Source organism: Clupea harengus, chromosome 11, assembly GCF_900700415.2.
Source record: "Clupea harengus chromosome 11, Ch_v2.0.2, whole genome shotgun sequence".
Classification (NCBI taxonomy): Eukaryota; Metazoa; Chordata; class Actinopteri; order Clupeiformes; family Clupeidae; genus Clupea; species Clupea harengus.
Genome location: NC_045162.1, coordinates 14693832 through 14712195, shown reverse-complemented (window position 1 = coordinate 14712195; position 18364 = coordinate 14693832). Strand labels below are relative to the sequence as shown.

Here is an 18364-nt window from a genome sequence, read left to right as displayed (position 1 = left end):
AAAAAACACCTGATGTGTTTTCATATCACCACACGCAGGCCAGCACAGGAGTGACTCACTGTGTTTGGGCTTTCTGGAGCCATCACGAACGGGGGTCAAAAGGTCGAAATAAGACAAACACGACAAGCCCTCACTAAAAGCGTGAGCGAGCATTACCGAAGCCATTAACTTTGACCAGGGAGCAGTCAGGCACAACTTTCTCTCTGCTTCCCTTTCAAGTGAACCAATGGTGTCAATGAGGTTAAAATATTCCGTTTGGAGAGAGCCCATTTCCCCTGGCATTGCTGAAGTATTAGGAGACCCTCTCTGCCAGCAATCAGCAGTGCAAAGAGTGGTTCGGAGGAGGGGGTATTTGGAGGACATGAGGATCAAGTTACGCCTGCTTTGAATTGCAAAATGTGGCTTTCAAAGAAGTCATGGAACATTTTTAAGACATGAGCGAGGGCAGATGTTTTTCCCTCAGAGTCTGTAGGCTTGGAAGATAGGGGGAACATAGCAGATAGACAGAGAGAGATGGTGAGGTCACTATGGTCAGGCCAACCGCCTGACCTCTCCAGCGCCGACTAAAGAGACATTTACATGTATTCATTTAGCAGATGTTTTTAAATCCAAAAACGTACTGCACAGGGCAGATCTACGTATATGTGCATTCGTCCCAATGTGCAGTATGGTAATCACACTATTGGCCCATCATCCTCCAAGACAGCACATCCCGTGCCTTCTCACTGTCACATGGTACCGTACCTCTGCACACTAATACCTATATTAACCACTGCTGTCCCACTAATGCCCTTTCTCTTGCCTCGACTCATCCGCCTGTGCCCAGGGCTAATCCCTGCCTAAGCGGCTTCTTAATTAGCCTAGCTGACCAGCTGATGGATGGGCGGGCTGGACGGAAGCCCTCTGTGGCTCCCCCAGCCCCCGGAGGAGAGAGGTGCCAGGGTGTGCAGACAGATAGCTCGTCGTCTATCTGCTGACAACAACACCTCCGCGGCGGCTCGATATTTCCCATCACTCCTGTTCAGTTTCCATTGTTGTGGACACGACGGAACTCAGAGCAGAACAGTTCTCCCTGAGCTCCGTTTCCATTGTTGTGGACATGGCGGAACTCTGACAGCCGTGCTATTGCTTTGGGTGTGGGGCGTTGTTTCGCAAATGTCTTAATGTTGCTGAGTTTCTTTAACAAACAAATAAATAAATAAATGAATAAATAAATAAATAAATAGAAAAGCTGGTGCTTTGAGTTGCTGCAATTTGCATACGTCTTGTCAAGTATGTAAATAACACAACAACAGTATTCCTGACATATTGTGCACTGAAGCTGCAACACGGGCTAAGTCTGTGGGCTGGCTGTCCCTTCAGTGGAACTCACAAGGACTTTAGAGCAAGGCAGCTCTCTCTCACACCCACACAAGGCCAAGGCATGAGCTGCAAAAAATTATACCAATGTGTCACAAAAAAGTGTCTTTCCTTTCCCGTTACATTGACATCCCCTGAAATAGAAAGAGTAAAGGGAGAAAGAGAGAAAGAGACAGAGAGAGAGAGAGAAAGAGAGAAAGATAGAGAGAGACAGAGTTCACAGAGCGCTGCCAGGGCATTGCGCATTCATATGGATTCATGTTAATGCCCGATGCTAACGGTGGGTGCCTGACGTGTGTGTCAGAGAGCTGGCGGGATGCCAGGTGGCCTGTGGGAAGCAGGGCCACGCGGGTAGCCTTTGAACCCCACCCACTGAACCGCAGTCCCACACACACACACACACATTCTCTCAGAAATAAACATGCACACACACACACACACACACACACACACACACACACACACACACACACACACACACACACACACACACACACACACACACACACACACACACACACACAAAGACACACACCGTGCACCCACACACAAACACACATATCGTGCCACCCTCTCAGTGCTCATCCAACTGAGTCTCAGCCTGTGTCATCCCAGAGAGTGGCTAATCAACTGTCTAACCTATCACGCCCAAACCTGGCTTCTATGTGGCTCAACTCGGGTGCAAAATCCACCACAACGTCTACTATTCCACTATTAGCTGCTATGAGGAAATGCGCAGATGCTGGCACTCGCAAACATCAATCCTGTATTCTGGATAGGGCATGTATGTCTCCCCCTTAATCTCTATTATTATGATTTCTGCCTTGCTTCTGTGTCAGCACTGATCTGAGGTCAGCGGGGGCATGCGCTCCTCGTTTGCTCAGCCCTAATTAGGGGGATTAGAGGGTTATCCCCAAAGCTCTAACGTCAGGCCCTCCCTCAGGGATCAGATTTGGTCATTACTTATTGAGAGTTTGGGGAACCGCTGGTGGAGTAATAAAAGGCGCTGCTGTAGCCCGTTGAGAGACACTGTGACACAGTGTGTGAGGCGCTGTGAGAGTGTGTGTGTGTGTGTGTGTGTGTGTGTGTGTGTGTGTGTGTGTGTGTGTGTGTGTGTGTGTGTGTGTGTGTGTGTGTGTGTGTGTGTGTGTGTGTGTGTTTGGACCCCTGCTAGGCGCAGGAGAGCTGGGAACAAAAGAGCTGAAAGTCTACCTGCTGCTGCTGGCATCATTAAGGCTGGGAGGCCCCTGCCCCCTATTGATCTGCAGACGCAGTGAGCTTGAGAGCAGAGGTAATGGCCGCATGTGGCAGTCTCAGCCCCCCGTGCACTGCTGCTGAGAAAACTGATAAGGTCCTTCCCCCCCCAAAAAAGACTGGGAAGGGCCTGTTCAAGCCTGACAGTCTTGTTAAGCCAGGGACACACCGACATCAAAGACTGTTGCGCCGCCTCACTTCGCCCGTGTCTGGGCCAAAACGTTGCACTTGAACACACCACAAAGACTACAGCCAACTTCCAACTAGTACTAACATGCTCACTCGGCCAAAAAGCCACCGGCAGGGGTCCGACTAGGGCTGACGGTGCGCACACACACCGCGAAGACTAGGCCTGGTGTGTCAGGGGCTTTACGTTTAAGACTCTGTCCTGATGAGTACAGAGGGGGCTAGGAGGTTTGGAATGGAGACTTCCATATTCTTCAATTATTGCCTTTGCTTTCAGCATTGGTACTGTTTTATTTATATAAATATATATATATATATATATAAATATAATGAAAATAAGTGTCTGTATACTGAACCAGAGTGGGTAGTAGCAAACTGTGGGATATCTGAAAAAGCGGGATTTGGTTATTGCTCTTGCAAAGCAGATATGAGCAGAGGGACTCCAGCTGGCGCAGGAGGGGACTTGACGTTGGGAGGGGCGGCATGAGCGTGCGGATGTTTGCCCGAGAGTGGCTGCAAAATGAATATGGATGGGTGGCACTGCTGAGATGAGCAGAACAGATGAGGAGGGAGACGGAGGGAACGCTAATCACAAAAGTCCCCTGAAGGAGCTGGAGAGGAGGTGTTACTAATGAAGAGTACACTAAAGAGAGACAGACGAATGAGAAGAGAACCACAAGAGCAGAGTTTGGAGAAGAAGAGGAGAAATGACAAAGGGAGCGAGAGAGAGAGAGCAAGAAAGAGCAAGGAAAGGAGATGAAGTGAGGATTGTGCTGAGGTGTGTTTCTGAGAGCTTGCGGTGGCGAAATCAATAGCCCCTCTGTTCTCCCTCTGTCTCACACCTGCACCTGAAGCCAAAGCCAAGCCACTGGGAGCGGCTCTCATCTCTTCCATTAAAATCCTCCTAAATGACTCCACAGAAATGGAGATGAAATGTGGTTAAGGTGGCATAGCTGGGTAAGGTGTGGTTAAGGTGACATAGCTGGGTATGTAGACAGAGAGGGTGCCTCTGTTCTTCCCTCTCCGTGACTAGATAATGAGAGTCACAACAGTCACAGGGGCACAGCCTGGTCATGGGATGTAGGGGGCGATCCTGGACGAAGGCCTATCTGAGGTGTCAGCTCAGTCTCAGCTGGCATCACAGCACTTTGACATACCCACAGGCTACAACGAGCTGCTGGAACCAGGGAAGAGTCACAACAACATGGAGGGAAGAGAGGAGAGGGAGGGGGGAGAGAGGGAGGGAGGGATACAGAGAAACGGACAGAGAAGGAAAGGAGAAAAACAGAGACAGAGAAAGAAAGAGACAGACAAAGACAGAGAAAGGGAAACAGAAAAAAGATATAATACAGAGATAGAATCTCTTCAGCACCTCCTGAAGCCCTCTCGCCCATGGGAGTGTGACCAGACCATGTGCCACGTGCATAACTAAGCAAGAGGAAGGACAGAGATGTCCAGAAGCAGGGAGAGACAAGGACACAGAAGACAAAAACACATGATAAAAAATGTGGGATGATAAAAGAAATGATGAATGTGGAAATGAGCTGAAAGCATGTAAAAGTGTCCGTGCCATCATTCCAATGAGACAGGATCCTCGCTGAGCCACTCTCCATGCCTGCAGGTTGGAGGACGGCTAAACTCTGATAATGCACTAATGGAGACCTATTCTGGCTGCGCTCCGCTCCGCTGAAGATGTTTATTCAACGACTCCCCTGGGAAACCGGTCCAACCAGTCGCAGCACCACCTCCTCCCTTTTCCCAGATGAGCGACCGAGGTCCTGCTGGTGGGACATGTGATTCTTCATCGAACAAGATTGGAAAAAAAAAAGCACAGAGGAAGCCATTTTGGCTCTTTGGAGTGCCGGTTTCATCTTTCACTGTCGACACACACACTGGGTGCGGAGTGCTGATGCTAGCAAGGCAGCTCCAGCTATAAGCTGCAGTCAGCTTCGCTCGTAAGACAACTGCACCAACCTCTGACCCACTCCCGCTGCCTGGTGTGTGTTTATACCTCTGACAGAAAAAGCACCGGCAGGCCCAGACAGGGCCGACTGGCGCAGGGGGTGTGGGGGTTGGGGATAGGCGGAATTTGTCGGATATATACACAGCTATCATCCACTTTGGAGATGATGCTGTGATCGAAGGTTCCTCTTTTTTTGTAAAGTCGGCCAACAGGCTAAAAATAAACACACGGGAGGGGAAGGGAGGGGTGGAGAGAAGAGAGTCGCCTGCCTGCCTCTAGGATGGAGTAGAGGGGTAGGACTCTGAGCATCTGTCTTGCAGACCCACTTTTCTGTTTGCTGGGGCTCCTGCAGGCATCGGGGAGGGGAGTTTCAGTCACCTCAAAGGCTGGAGAGGGGGGTGGAGAGTGGGATGGAAGAGGAGAGAAAAGGGAGGGGTGAGAGAAGGGGGAAGGGGGGAATGGGGAAGGGGGTTTGTCATGCTTGGCACAGCTCTATATGTATATATATCAGAAGGACAGAAGGAGAAAGTAAGGTATGTGTGTGTACTATGTGTGTGTGTGTGTGTGTTTGAGAGAGAGATAGAGTGAGTATGAGAGTGGAAAAAGTCTGTGTGTGTGTGTGTGTGTGTGTGTGTGTGTGTGTGTGTGTGTGTGTGTGTGTGTGTGTGTGTGTGGTGTGTGTGTGTGTGAGTGTAAGTGTGTGTGTGTGTGTGTGTGTGTGTGTGTGTGTGTGTGTTTGTGTCTGTGTGTGTGTGTGTGTGTGTGTGTGTGTGTGTGTGTGTGTGTGTGTGTGTGTGTGTGTGTTTATTTATTTTGGAACTCAGCGGGTCAGAGGGGATCTGGATCTTCAGCACTGTTTCAATTCCCACCGATGTTATTACGACCCACATATACCCAGATGCCTCGCCCTGGCTGCCGTGTGTACACAGCCCTTCACTGGGAGGGGAGGGGGGGGGCTTAGAGCGCTGTGTTTCCCAGCATGCGGAAGTGGGGTGAGGGGGGCTCTGCCCACAGATGGGCATGTTTACGATCATATTTAACCAGCCTGGCAGGAGGCATCTGTGACATGATCATGGGCACACTCCAGCTGGCCGGCCGACGGAGCGGTGACGCCCATGCCACTGCGGCACAACACCAGGGAATGGGGCAGGCGCTGGCATGGGAGCCCGTCATCTGTTTGTGCTTTAGATGCCTTCCTCTGATTACCCCTATTAGAGACTAGAGAGGGGGAGGCTGCACATCACACATGCCTGTGCACAGACATGTCATGCTCAAGTGCTAATACACACACACACACACACACACACACACACACACACACACACACACACACACACACACCAAATTATGAAAACACAAAACAAGGGGAAAAAAACAAGATAAAATCAACTCCCCATGCCCCTGGTGTCATGTTACAAGCCCCACGCCTACACACAAATACACATGCTCATATACTCACAGCAACATACACACACGTGTGTGCACACATACACGAAAAGAAACACACATTCTCACACACACACACACGCACATGCACGCCTACACACACACACACACACACACACACAGACACACACACAGACACACACACACTCACAGACAGACACACACACACAGGAGACAATGACAAACTCATCCCGTTCTCCTTTTGCCTAGCAATGCAATGCCTACTGATGCAGGGATAACCATGTCTGACACACAAGGGAAATCCTGCGTGGCTTGCAGGGTCTACTGTGAACACTGAGCCCAATGTGTCATTCACTGGTCTGCCCCAAACCTTTCCTAAGCAGTCCCACTGGAGGCCTTTACAATGCCATTACAACAGAGAATGACGTAAGGTTCGAGTTACAGATTCAGCCTTGCACGCACACACACACACACACACACACACACACACACACACACACACACACACACACACACACACACACACACACACGAACACACACACACACACACACACACACACACACACACACACACACACAGCCCCACACACCCATTCCTGAAGCACTACAACACAAACAACAAAAAGGAAGACTTCTAAAAAATCAACACCCTGTCCCTGGTCTAATGTTACAAGCCCATAGGCTAGATTTAAAGCTTTAATATTAGAACCTGGCTTCAAATGCATGTATTATTTATATAGGATGTCTAGGTCACGTCCCACGTATGGTTTTGATGAAATCGGAGTGAAATGGAATGGATAGTGCATTAATATAAGGTTGGACTGGGTCCAAAGCGTCACCTCTCAGGGTGGGATCTTGTGAAAGGGGAGAGGGCCATCTCTATCAATCTCCCTGCTCAGTTTCCTCTAAGTGCCCATAAGGGCTTTGGTACAGACACATGTGCACACACACGCACACATACACACACACATGCACACACACATGCACACACACATACACCAGATGCACACACAAGTACAAAAACAATAAGGGTCTTAGTGTATATACACAGACACACACGCACCTCCAGACACACACAAAAACACACACACACACACACACACACACACACACACAGCTCCTTCATTCTACCTTCCCACAAGCATGTGCGCACAGATGACAGGACTTATTCAGTGGTCACCAAAAGATATATTATGTGCCTAGCGCAACACACACACACATCCACATACACACAAACATACACACACAAACACAGACATTTAACACACATACATATACATGCATACAAACACAGACAGATTCATAGATACGCACACACACACATCAACAAACAAACACACACATACAGACACACATATACTGGCATACTCACACACAGACAAAACATCGTGCTGATAAGGAAGACCATAAAACTCCATTTCCATTCGCCCTGGTCATAAAACACACTATGAAAGGTCAGGAGGTGGCAGTTTGGCAAATTCAGGCGGGCATAAATCCTGCTTTATGCATACGCCGGCACCAGTAATGTATGGGGCCCAGCGGGTGAGCCGGCCCAGACAGGGAAGGACATCATGGCGTATTCACACGAAGGCAATATTTAGATTTCAGGTCATTTTTCATCCTCCTCCTCCGACTCCCACTCAGCTGATTGAGGTGATATCCTGTATCATAGACTATGTTTTGGCCACCAAAGCATAGAGTTTCATGACTCAATTATTACATGTAATACACATATACCAAAGCTGTGGTTGGAAGATGAACGCTTTTGCACACACACACACACACACACACACACACACACACACACACACACACACACACACACACACACACACACACACACACACACACACTGAACATCCCTCAACCCTGTGCTGTGTGTCACAATAAACGCAAAAAAAAGAAAAAACACAGCATTAAAACCCCAAACAAAGACTAATCACAGACTGTTGTAAAATAATAGAGGAATTAATTCAGTCTCGGAACGCGGATTAGGAGAACAAGTCAACCCACAACACAATAAATACTTGACTAGACTGCCGCAGTTTGCAGTAGATTAACTGAAAAGACAGCGCATTGAAATATGATACTCCACACTTGCATGGCTCTTTTGTGGACAAATGGCCACCCAGGAGCCACATCTATGGTCCTTATTCTGCCGTTACGACCTTGGCTCTTGACCTTCCTCTGCGCTGTCTCAACGGCAGGCCCTGGCAGTATAGCGAGTGTCATGTGTGGTTATCCCCCTTCACTTCCCCAGGCTTTCTTTTGTCTTTTCCTCTCACTTCCTTTTCGGCTGCGGAGGGAGAGAGGGATCGCCTGCTGAGCTCAGAGAACAGGGGCTGGGGCCGCAACACAAAGGAGAGGGCTGGACGGTGTGTGTGTGTGTGTGTGTGTGTGTGTGTGTGTGTGTGTGTGTGTGTGTGTGTGCGTGAGAGTGTGGAGTATGAGACACACGCTTGGCGATATGATCCCCCTGCCCTCGCGGCTTAACTCCAGTCACACAGCCCAGACGAGGAACTCACTCACTGATCCCCCTCCCACCCCCGGGCCGTCCCCATTCAAATAGAGCTGGAGACATGTAGGGCAGGGAGGGAAGTAAGGAGTGGGCGGCTGCGGTGGTGGCAGTGGGGGCGGTCCAGGGGCCTTTTCACACACCTGTAAAAGGAGGACGGAGCTCAGGCAACAGCCGGTGGACCTTTGTGGGGCCACATCACTGTCAGCCTCAGGGATGACCTTATGCTCTGCCTTTCTACTGCAGCACAGAGGACGGACACTGATACCTGGGGATCAACAACCCACAACCCACAAGGAACCCATACAAAGGATCTGTAGCCTGAGGAAGTGAGAGGAAGAGATGTTCAGAGGACGGAGTAGGAAACCCAGCCCCAATGAAGATCTAACCCCCCTGGCTTCCCTGTGGCTTTTTCTTCCTAGACCACTACAAAGACATGGTGGAGGGGGGGGGGGGGAGAGAACTATGGCTGTCTCTAGCTTCAGTGTTTATCGTGCTTGAGAGGGTTTTTGCAAATGCCAACCAATAAGCCCTGCCAAGAGAGTTAACAACCACCTCTGCCATTAACAACACTAGGTGGAGCGACACACACACGCGCACGCGCGCGCGCGCACGCACACGCACGCACGCACGCACGCACGCACGCACGCACGCACGCACGCACGCACGCACGCACGCACGCACGCACGCACGCACGCACGCACGCACACACACACACACACACACACACACACACACATAGATGAATCAAATGTGATGTTTTCAAACAGCTTCCTTCAAATAACAGATGACATGATTCACAGAGGACATGCGCAAGTGTTAACAGTCTTAGAGAAATCTAAAATGTAGATGGTCTTCTTCGGAGAAGCAAGCATATAAATATGCCCCGCATATTGTGCTGCGGTCATGTTCGTCAGCAGACATGCACATGTGCCTACGCTGGCTAAGTTTGATTTAATATGGTGGCTGAATACGTTTCCCTGCCTGTTATTGGCCCGGGTCCACCACAGAACTGCAGTGTTAACATACATCACGCAGAGAGCCCCAGCGCAGCGCAGTGCAGCTCTCCTACATCCGCTAGAAGCTCTCACGATTGATTTAAAAACTCCAGACAGAGCCAATGGGGGCCTAAAACCACTCTGATACGGCGTCCCTGACTGGTGACAAGCCTGCTATTACTATATCCGCCACCGATCGCAGACAGAGTCTCCTCAGCCTGCCTCCCCTCTTTTCATTTCCAGCCAACTTTCCATCACACGCTTCCTCGAATGGATCTGGCTTTCAAGCCGTCGATGAGAAATTAACTAGTTGTTTCAGAGATGAAAGAATGTTTCTTTTTTTTCTCCATTTACTTTTTTTTTTTTTTTTGACTTTCACTCCCTTTCCCGTCAGGGGTGACTCAGCCTGGTCTTGTTGCTTTGTTAGACGAGAAGCCCTTTGGGCTCTTCCCACTAACCCTCTCCAGAGCTGTCTGTGGCCCCCGAAACAACATCTTTTTTCGTTCTCTTTCTCTGACACTTCATTAAAGCACCTATGAACTGGTGACCTTCAACGCAAACACTATGACTGGGTTTCCATTATCCCCCCCAACAACAAAACCATTGTCTAGGCTACTCGTAAACATTAAACAACATCGGGCAAGGTTCGTCCTAGCTGGTGAAGCAAGAGTCAAACAGAGAACAGAAAGACAGAGGAGACTTAAAGATACAGTCTGCGATTCAGTTTCGGTTTGCGCTATTTAAGATTGTTGCTATTTGAGCTCAACAGCCAATCAAAATGACCCCCCTCCCCGTATTGGCTGGGATTGTTTATGGCTCGGTCCAAGCTACTACATAGAGCCAGGGCTGTGTACGAAGACCAGAGTTTTTATGAGTACAAACACTCAACAGACAGCTGGAGGACGGTGAGGAGCAATTCATGATTAGAATCGTGGACTGCACCTTGGCTTTCCTCCCCCTAGGCTCATGGCAGGTAGTGTGTAATTAAATGGAGATAAAGGCTGCAAATGTCTAGATGAAGGTAGACTGTAGCAGATTACTGGTTAAGATTCAACCGAGATGACTGCTTTGGCGTGTCAGATCACAGGCCTCCATCCCTGATGGCTTCCTTGGAGTTTGAGGCGTCAGGCCGTCTGTGGGGATATTCCACCCACCCACGTCAACACCATCACGCCACACAAAACCTCTTTCAGCTTTGATTACAGGCCCCACTCAGCATGGTCCTCCATGTGTTCTCAATGAGGAGCATATAAACTCTACACTGTTTCAGGGAACGGTTTGATAGCAAGCCCTATTGTTCAATTAATTGGACCTGTTTTGACATCAGGTTTCTTAAAGATTGCACTCATAGCCTGGCCTGATCATTGGGAAGCCGGACTGAAGACTGAAGGACATCACAAGGAGATATCTGCATCAAAAATGCTATTGAAGGGCATTGAATGAGTCACTCATCAGACTCAGCTTAGTGTACCGTCTGCATAAGCTGGACTGGGTGGCTGCACTACAACCACCTAACCAGTCCAATGATACAGAACTGAAAGCCCAAAAACCCATAATGTAGATACAATGCTAACACTGTCATACAAGAACTACAAAGAGCTATTAATCCCTGTAGTGAAGGGAGAGAGCAGTCACCCCATCCAGCCTCAAATCTGGGTCAACGGGATACCAAACCTGCAACTTGACCACAACACCAAAGAGCCAGGCCAGAGCACATACTCAACCATAGTGATGGCACTCCGCGGCACAGCACTTCTCATACACAGGCGTCCCTCAAGCAGGCCCCCCTCCGTACTCTATACCAAACCTGCATACTCAACGATCATGATGGCACTCCGTCAATCCCATTCAGAACAGTGGATGTCTCAGAGCCAGGTGTCTTTGAGCTTTTCATATTTCAAGCCCAGCTGAATACATTCCTTCCTGCTTTTGTCAGATGAAGGCTAGTACGGGTATCCTGATCAAAGGGGACAAAACTCAAGAGGCTCTCCTTCAGTGATAGAATGAGGCAGGTGAATACCTACTGTTAATTGTTAGCAAGTCTGTTCCTGCCTGCTGTTTTTACACCGCTTTAAAAAGATTAAATAATGTTGCTACGAAAAAGAAAAAGAAACAACTAAGAGGTTGTGAAACAGAGCAATGAGCCATCTCACGTCCCAAATCTCAGGCGACAGTGTGAGACAACGCGAGCACAGCCTCCTCGTTCCATCCCAGCTCTTTTAATTATCTTCATGTGGTTTAATTATTTTCATAATTCAAACCATTCGTCTTAATGATATGCCTTGCTCACTTCATTACAGAAATCATTTACCAATGAGAGTTCTGCTTCGGTGCCTACGCCGCATTGTGACGCATCAAATATCTCTATGCTTGACCTGGGAGACCAATAATATTGCGTGCCCTTGGGAGAGGAGACGATGAAACAAAACAGTACAAAGTTTCAGATAAATCGTGTCAGTGGAAAGCGAGTGAGACAGGGCCCTGATGAAGATGAAGGGGAATATTTCTTCCGCGCAGATGATCAATATGTATTACCCTCAGCCTCAGAAAAGCAAAGGTTCTTCTGAGATATGAAGCCACTGAAGGTCACCATCGCACACAGAGACACAGAGACAGGGGCCTTGTTTGCTTGCATCTGTACAGATAAGTCCAACAAGCACCAGGTGACACCAGAGTGTAAGGTCATGGTGTTGACAACAAAAGTGAGTTTTGAGAAGTGATGTTTTCCTCAGCCCTCTTGTTGCACAGTAAATAGATTCTTATCTACAGAAGGTACTTTGATAAAGTGCATTGTTCCACCCACAAACGTAATAACTTCCCTGAAACGCAATAAACCACAAATGTAAGACAAATCTGCACTTTTTAAATGTAATAATCCCACAAATGTAATAATAACTGTTGCCTACCACAAACAATAACTAATCCAATGTACTAAATCACAAATACAGTGAAATTCTACCTGCTATATCCACTGTAAGAGAATGCTCGTAAAAAGTCCTCAGCATCTAATGAAATTTTCTGACCACATATTCTTTCATTCTTAGATTGGTTGAGTGTTGTAGTATCAGGTTATCGCCAGTTTATAGTTAGAGCCAAGCTCCAAACTATCTATTGTAATTGTGCGGGTGTGCACACATATGCCTGTCTGCATGCGTGTGTGCATGCATTAGATCCTCCTCACTGGATTTCAGGGTTTAGATGGACTATTGTCTCATTACATTGACAGAAATGCCTATGTGTGGTTGGGGCATTTGAGTTTTATGGAAAATGTGTGGGAACTTTTTCAAATTCAAACAACTCTTAAGAAAAGACCCCCAAGGATTGACCTAATATCAAATTGAACTGTCAACTTACTATCTTCAGTATTCAGTATTTCACAATCAGTTCAAAAGCTTCAGAGTGCTCTGGTGTCTTTTCAATCTCATTTGAGAAGGTCTAGACTACAACTGCTGTTTTATGAAAATGTACTAGCTGTCAAGTTTTACATGACTAAAAAAAGATTTTTTTTTGCAAACCAAATAGGTGGATGAGATTAAAGATAACAGTTGTGTGGTCTATTGACACCTTGCTGCTTGGCCCCTGACTACAATCTGGACATAGTAGACACAACCCTCAGTCGATCTAAAAATGTAATGAATTTTCAGAAAATGTCATTAGATTTGTGATATACTTTTAAAACTGACATAACAAGTAGTATTTGTGTTTTTACCTTCCCACAAACGTAGTAATTTTAACGTCTGCAGGAAGTTATTGCGTTTGAGGGATGATTACGTTTAAAAAGTGCAGATTTGTCTGATGTTTGTGGTTTATTACGTTTGAGGGGAGTTATTACGCTTCTGGGTGTAACAGTGCATACCATGAAAGCTGCCATCTTTCATGACGTCTATTACGTTCGGGTCTCCTGGAATTTTATTACTCTGCCTTTAATAGTTGAGAGAAGGAAAGCACTCTGGGAGAGGAACTCGTATGAAGTATACACACACACACACACACACACACACACATATATATATATATATATATATGTATATATACCATCTAGGCTATTCTGGAGCTAAATAAATGTTTATTCGAATGGTATCTGCGAGGTGTACAATTTCTCTCAAAAAGCATTCTGCCTAAATAAATACTTAGAAACCAATCAAAAAAACTAATATAAGTCATGAAGTTGCATAGAATTCGTGTGGGTCTATCACGTAGTTGGTTATGATAAAGGACCCCCATCATCCTGTTGTCAATTCACTTTAGGTCAAGTTCTGGATGCCTGTCAACTGGAGCAGATAACGCGCTGGCGGAAATGGCGGTCACAGATGATAAAAGAGGGATTAATCGAACAAAAGTCAGACAGAGACAACAGCTTGTGGATTTTGGACAAAGACGCTAATGAAAAAGGACGCCGAAAATACATTACACCATGCTCAATGCGGATGCATGACAGATCGCTCAGTGAGGGGACATTTGGATATCTGTATATCAATGGCTTCTTCTTTAACTCTTGTGTCTCCTGGGCGGTAGAAAATTCGCAGTGCATCTTTACAAAGATGTGTCCGACTATGATGAGGCCCCATCATAGATAAATCTCTCTCTCTCTCACTCACACACACACAAACACACACACTGTCTCTCTCTCTCTCTCTCTCTCTCTCACCCACACAAACATACACACACACTCTCTCTATCTCTCTTTTTTTCTCTCTCTCTCTCAATTACGCACACACACACGGAGAGACAGCACCCCCCCCAAAAAAACACTTACGAACAATCATTTTTCTTTAATATATATGTTCTAAGTCATCAAATGTTTTGCAACACTGCTAATGACATAAATCTTTGTTCGTCTATTGTAAATCGGCCAGATGAACTCGCCTACTTTATAATCTCATTACTCTCCTGACAGGCTATTAAACGAAAAATAACAGACTGGATAAGTCGAAAATCACAACTTCTCATCAAACATGGTTTCAACGAATAAGAATTTCCATAGAGATATTGAAAACACGCGGGAGGGGGCAAGTCCAATCCTCTTTCTGTCATCCAATTTGTAAATTCCGGGTATTTACAAAACAACTGCAAAAAACAATGATGCAGGAAGATTGATATTAAGTGTTTGAAGTGAAAAGTAGGCTACCCGTGGCCGGTGCTTGATTTCGTCATGTAGCCTATCTTAAGTGTAATAGAAAGGACGGATTATAGCGTCAGTGAGGTTTATTCAGGACCGCCCTTAGAATGGTGGCAAATAATGTCTTTATAAAATAACCTTCCATCTGTCTACTTCTTTAGCTAACTGGTGTCGTATATAATAGCCTATATTACAATTGCAATCACCGTGCTTAGTGTCTCCATAAGTCAAACAAGAGGTCTATCTACCCCGCATCTCAACAAGAGCCGTGCAGGTAGGAAAACAAACAACGGGAGCAATAGGTCTAGACAAAGTTATTCTATCTCACCTGGTCCTGGAAACGCACACTAAATATTATTTTCTCCTGGTGGAAAATACCATTTCTGTTGAACATCACCCACCATAGACAAATTCCAGGAACACACTCAGCCAAGTCATTTCACCCAGGACCTGAAAGCTAGAGAACCTGAAGAGTTGTCCGGTTCAGTAACATTTCCCAGATAATACAAAACGCTTGAAAGCTCCGCTACTTCCAACTAAATGCAGCTACCGAAATCCACATTTTGTCGTAATCTTTCAAAACTTTAAAACCCACTGCGAGCAAAATAAAACATAGTTTTGCCCACGCTTTGCGCACATATATTTTCACAAATCTGAAACCAGCATAACACGAACAACTTTTCGAGAGCGAAAATTTGTCAAAACCTAGTCATTACCTGTTGGTCCTTCATTGCCATCGGCATGGATGTGGACAGCCAAAATCAACAGTAAAGCACAGGTGTTCATTCTGTCGTTTTAGTCCAGTTTGGGATATGAATGAAAATCATTTCAGTGACTCCGAAAGGACTGGTTTTGAAGTTGTTGACTCCGGCCCATCGATTCCCTGAATTCCAATTGAAACAGCGGAGAGTCTTTCCGCGCGGCACAGGGGCAAGCGCAAGCCTTGCTAACTGACGTCAGGATAAACAATTCAGAACGGGATTTTTTTTACGCATACTTTTAAGCGCGTGACGTGTGTGCTTAAAAGTATGGAGCGCACGCCTCCATGTGGCGCACTCGAGTAAGGATCAATTGCGCAACTCATCCCCTGTGAAAAAGTGCGTTTCTGTGGACAATATTTTCTTCTTAGTATCGTTTACAACAGTGCATGATAGATCATTCCAATAATTTGACTTCGACAATAGTCATGGTACTATTTATTGTTATCTATCATGAAATCAGGGGCTAGTTTACACACCTCATATAAGTGGGAAAATGCGTGAATTGCTATCTTTATAATAGATAGATAGATAGATAGATAGATAGATGGATACTTTATTAATCCCGAGGGAAATTTAGGAAATGTCTCTATATGTGTCTTATGTTGTGTCAATATTAAGTCCAACAAACAAGCCAATGATTCTGTTAAAAAGACAAAGCACTAAAGGGGGGGGGGGGGTGCTTCACTCAGAGACATCATTCAAATAAAGTTTTGCATACATTATACCCGTGCAAGAATGCACACTAGGTATATCCCTGTTAACCCAGAATTCGAACAGGTATTGCAATATGTATTTCCCCCCCCCCCCCGGCGGCACAACGGCAACTGTCTCCAGAGACGAGGCCGCCCTAATCCTGACAGGCTTAATCAGGGAAGCAGCAACTACATTGTGCCCCAGGGATGCAGATGAGACGCAGAGGAGCTACAGCAGGACTACAGCCCGGGAGAGCGGAAATGTTAGGAGCCTGCCCGCCTCACCGTTTCCCTGCGCTGATGAACAGTGACAAAGTGCAGAGCCGACCCCCAGAACAAGGTCTTAACGCTCATTAATGATCTCAATGGAGCTCAATGAATTCACATAGAAGGCATAAACTGATTTCCACCCTTCAGTCACTTGATCTGTCTGTCTGGAGAGGCTGGACGTAGATTACAACTGAAACCGGGCAATATGCGATGGAAAAGGCTTTTAGAGAGTCCTCGGCTCTGGTGAAAGTTAAGCGGCTGCTCACCTTGATTCACCCGAAAGCGGGACCCTCGGCAACCGGCACAGCGGCCTTCTGCTGTCGGGCCTCGGAAACGAACGGCATTATCTAACCATCCCAATAGGTTAGTCGGATTTGGGCTAATCTTTTTAACCGTGCAACAAGAAGAATTGAAGCTGATTGATCCTCGAACCAGAGCAAAAAACAGAGATTAGCCACACATCATATACAACTACCCTGTAAAGTAGTCCGGATAGGGGGGCGTTTGGAATAGTAATCCGCCTCTGTGCTTTCAATTTAATTTGACCCAGTAGATCAGAACGTGACCCTTTGCCTTATGTTCCTTGAATTCAACCTATTGTGGGTTGTGGTGTTGTGTGAGGAATAGCACTATAAAGCAAGAGTCTTTGTGGAGATATGAATCCTCTGTCATTTGGATTTCAGTTTGGGAAAGTGTCAGGTCTGGTCAATTTACAGACTCCCAAACGTCTGAGGTTCATTGGGCCTGCAAGGAACACAATGACAGAAGTACAGGGTAGTTTAGAAATATGGCAGGCTGTCAGCCACCAGGTGGCAGGAGTGTTGCTCAGCCTGCTCCGTTGTCTGGGTAGATGTTTGCTCAGCCGTTACCACTGTTCCCCAGCACCTCTTCAAATGTCAGACATGGTGGCCATTTGGAAAGCGCTGCTGGCATGCTTGCTCCTCACTCAGGTCAACACAGCAGTGTAAACTCCTCCGACTTGCCGAGAGCCCAGTGTACACAAAGCATCTCTCCCAGGGCATCAATAAACCGCCGCTGCCGCATATCCAGTCAAACACATGTTCTCAAAGGGACTGAGGAGTTGCAAATATCGCACGACGTGGATGGTATACATCGGAGGCGTCTAATCTGATCAGGACACCACTCGGTGTGGATTCATCCAGTTACTGCAGTTCGGTTGTCTTGTGTGAATATTCAAGTCTCATGATTGAATCATGAGGCAGTGGGGGGGAGATGCCCATTTCCCACCCAAACACATTTGGGGCTGGTTTATGGTCTTAGCAGAGGGGCCTGAAACGCATTTAGCTTCAGGCAGAGTGAGAGTGATGGATTGGCCCTGTCTCTATTTGATTTGATACAAAAGAACCAAGCGTTTTTCTAGCAGATCGTAGCTCTAATTCAATATAGGGTGGAGCAAAATGTGGATGGAGGTGAACAAACAGCAGGCCCTGAGGGGGAGGACTTTGAACTTGTCATCCTGCAGATGCTTTCTCAAGAGATTTTAGTAAGCAAGCTGAGCTTAATCACACAATGATGAGTATTGCCAGGTGTGCGAAGGGCAAACAGCGTTCGACATGACTGTGAATAGGGAGCTGATCAAACCCATTCAGTTCACTGAACAAATTAAAATTGTTAGGCATCGTGATTTAATCATATAATACTCCACATTTTTGTGTGTTGCTTGATTTGGCAAATATCAACCCGCTGTAGACACAGTGCTCCCGGTTGACTGTTGGGCTGTGTTGGCTGCTAATAAGCAGCTTTAGTCATTATCATTATCCATCTCCATCTGCATCATCTGCTTATTTACTTACAAACACAAATGCAAAGCATAGTAG

At 46.7% G+C, this 18364-nt stretch overlaps 1 protein-coding gene across 15 annotated transcripts in view; it reads right to left on the bottom strand.

Moving 5' to 3' along the window:
- ptprub (protein tyrosine phosphatase receptor type Ub) overlaps window positions 1–15779 on the bottom strand; it is a 201774-nt gene extending 185995 nt beyond the window's left edge. For all 15 annotated transcript variants that reach the window (XM_031575606.2, XM_031575612.2, XM_031575609.2 and 12 more), the window contains exon 1: window positions 15520–15779. In XM_031575606.2, coding sequence (XP_031431466.1) covers window positions 15520–15589 — 70 coding nt within the window. In that variant the 5' untranslated portion in view covers window positions 15590–15779. The remainder of the gene's footprint in view (window positions 1–15519) is intronic.
- Between the last annotated feature and the right edge of the window lie 2585 nt (window positions 15780–18364).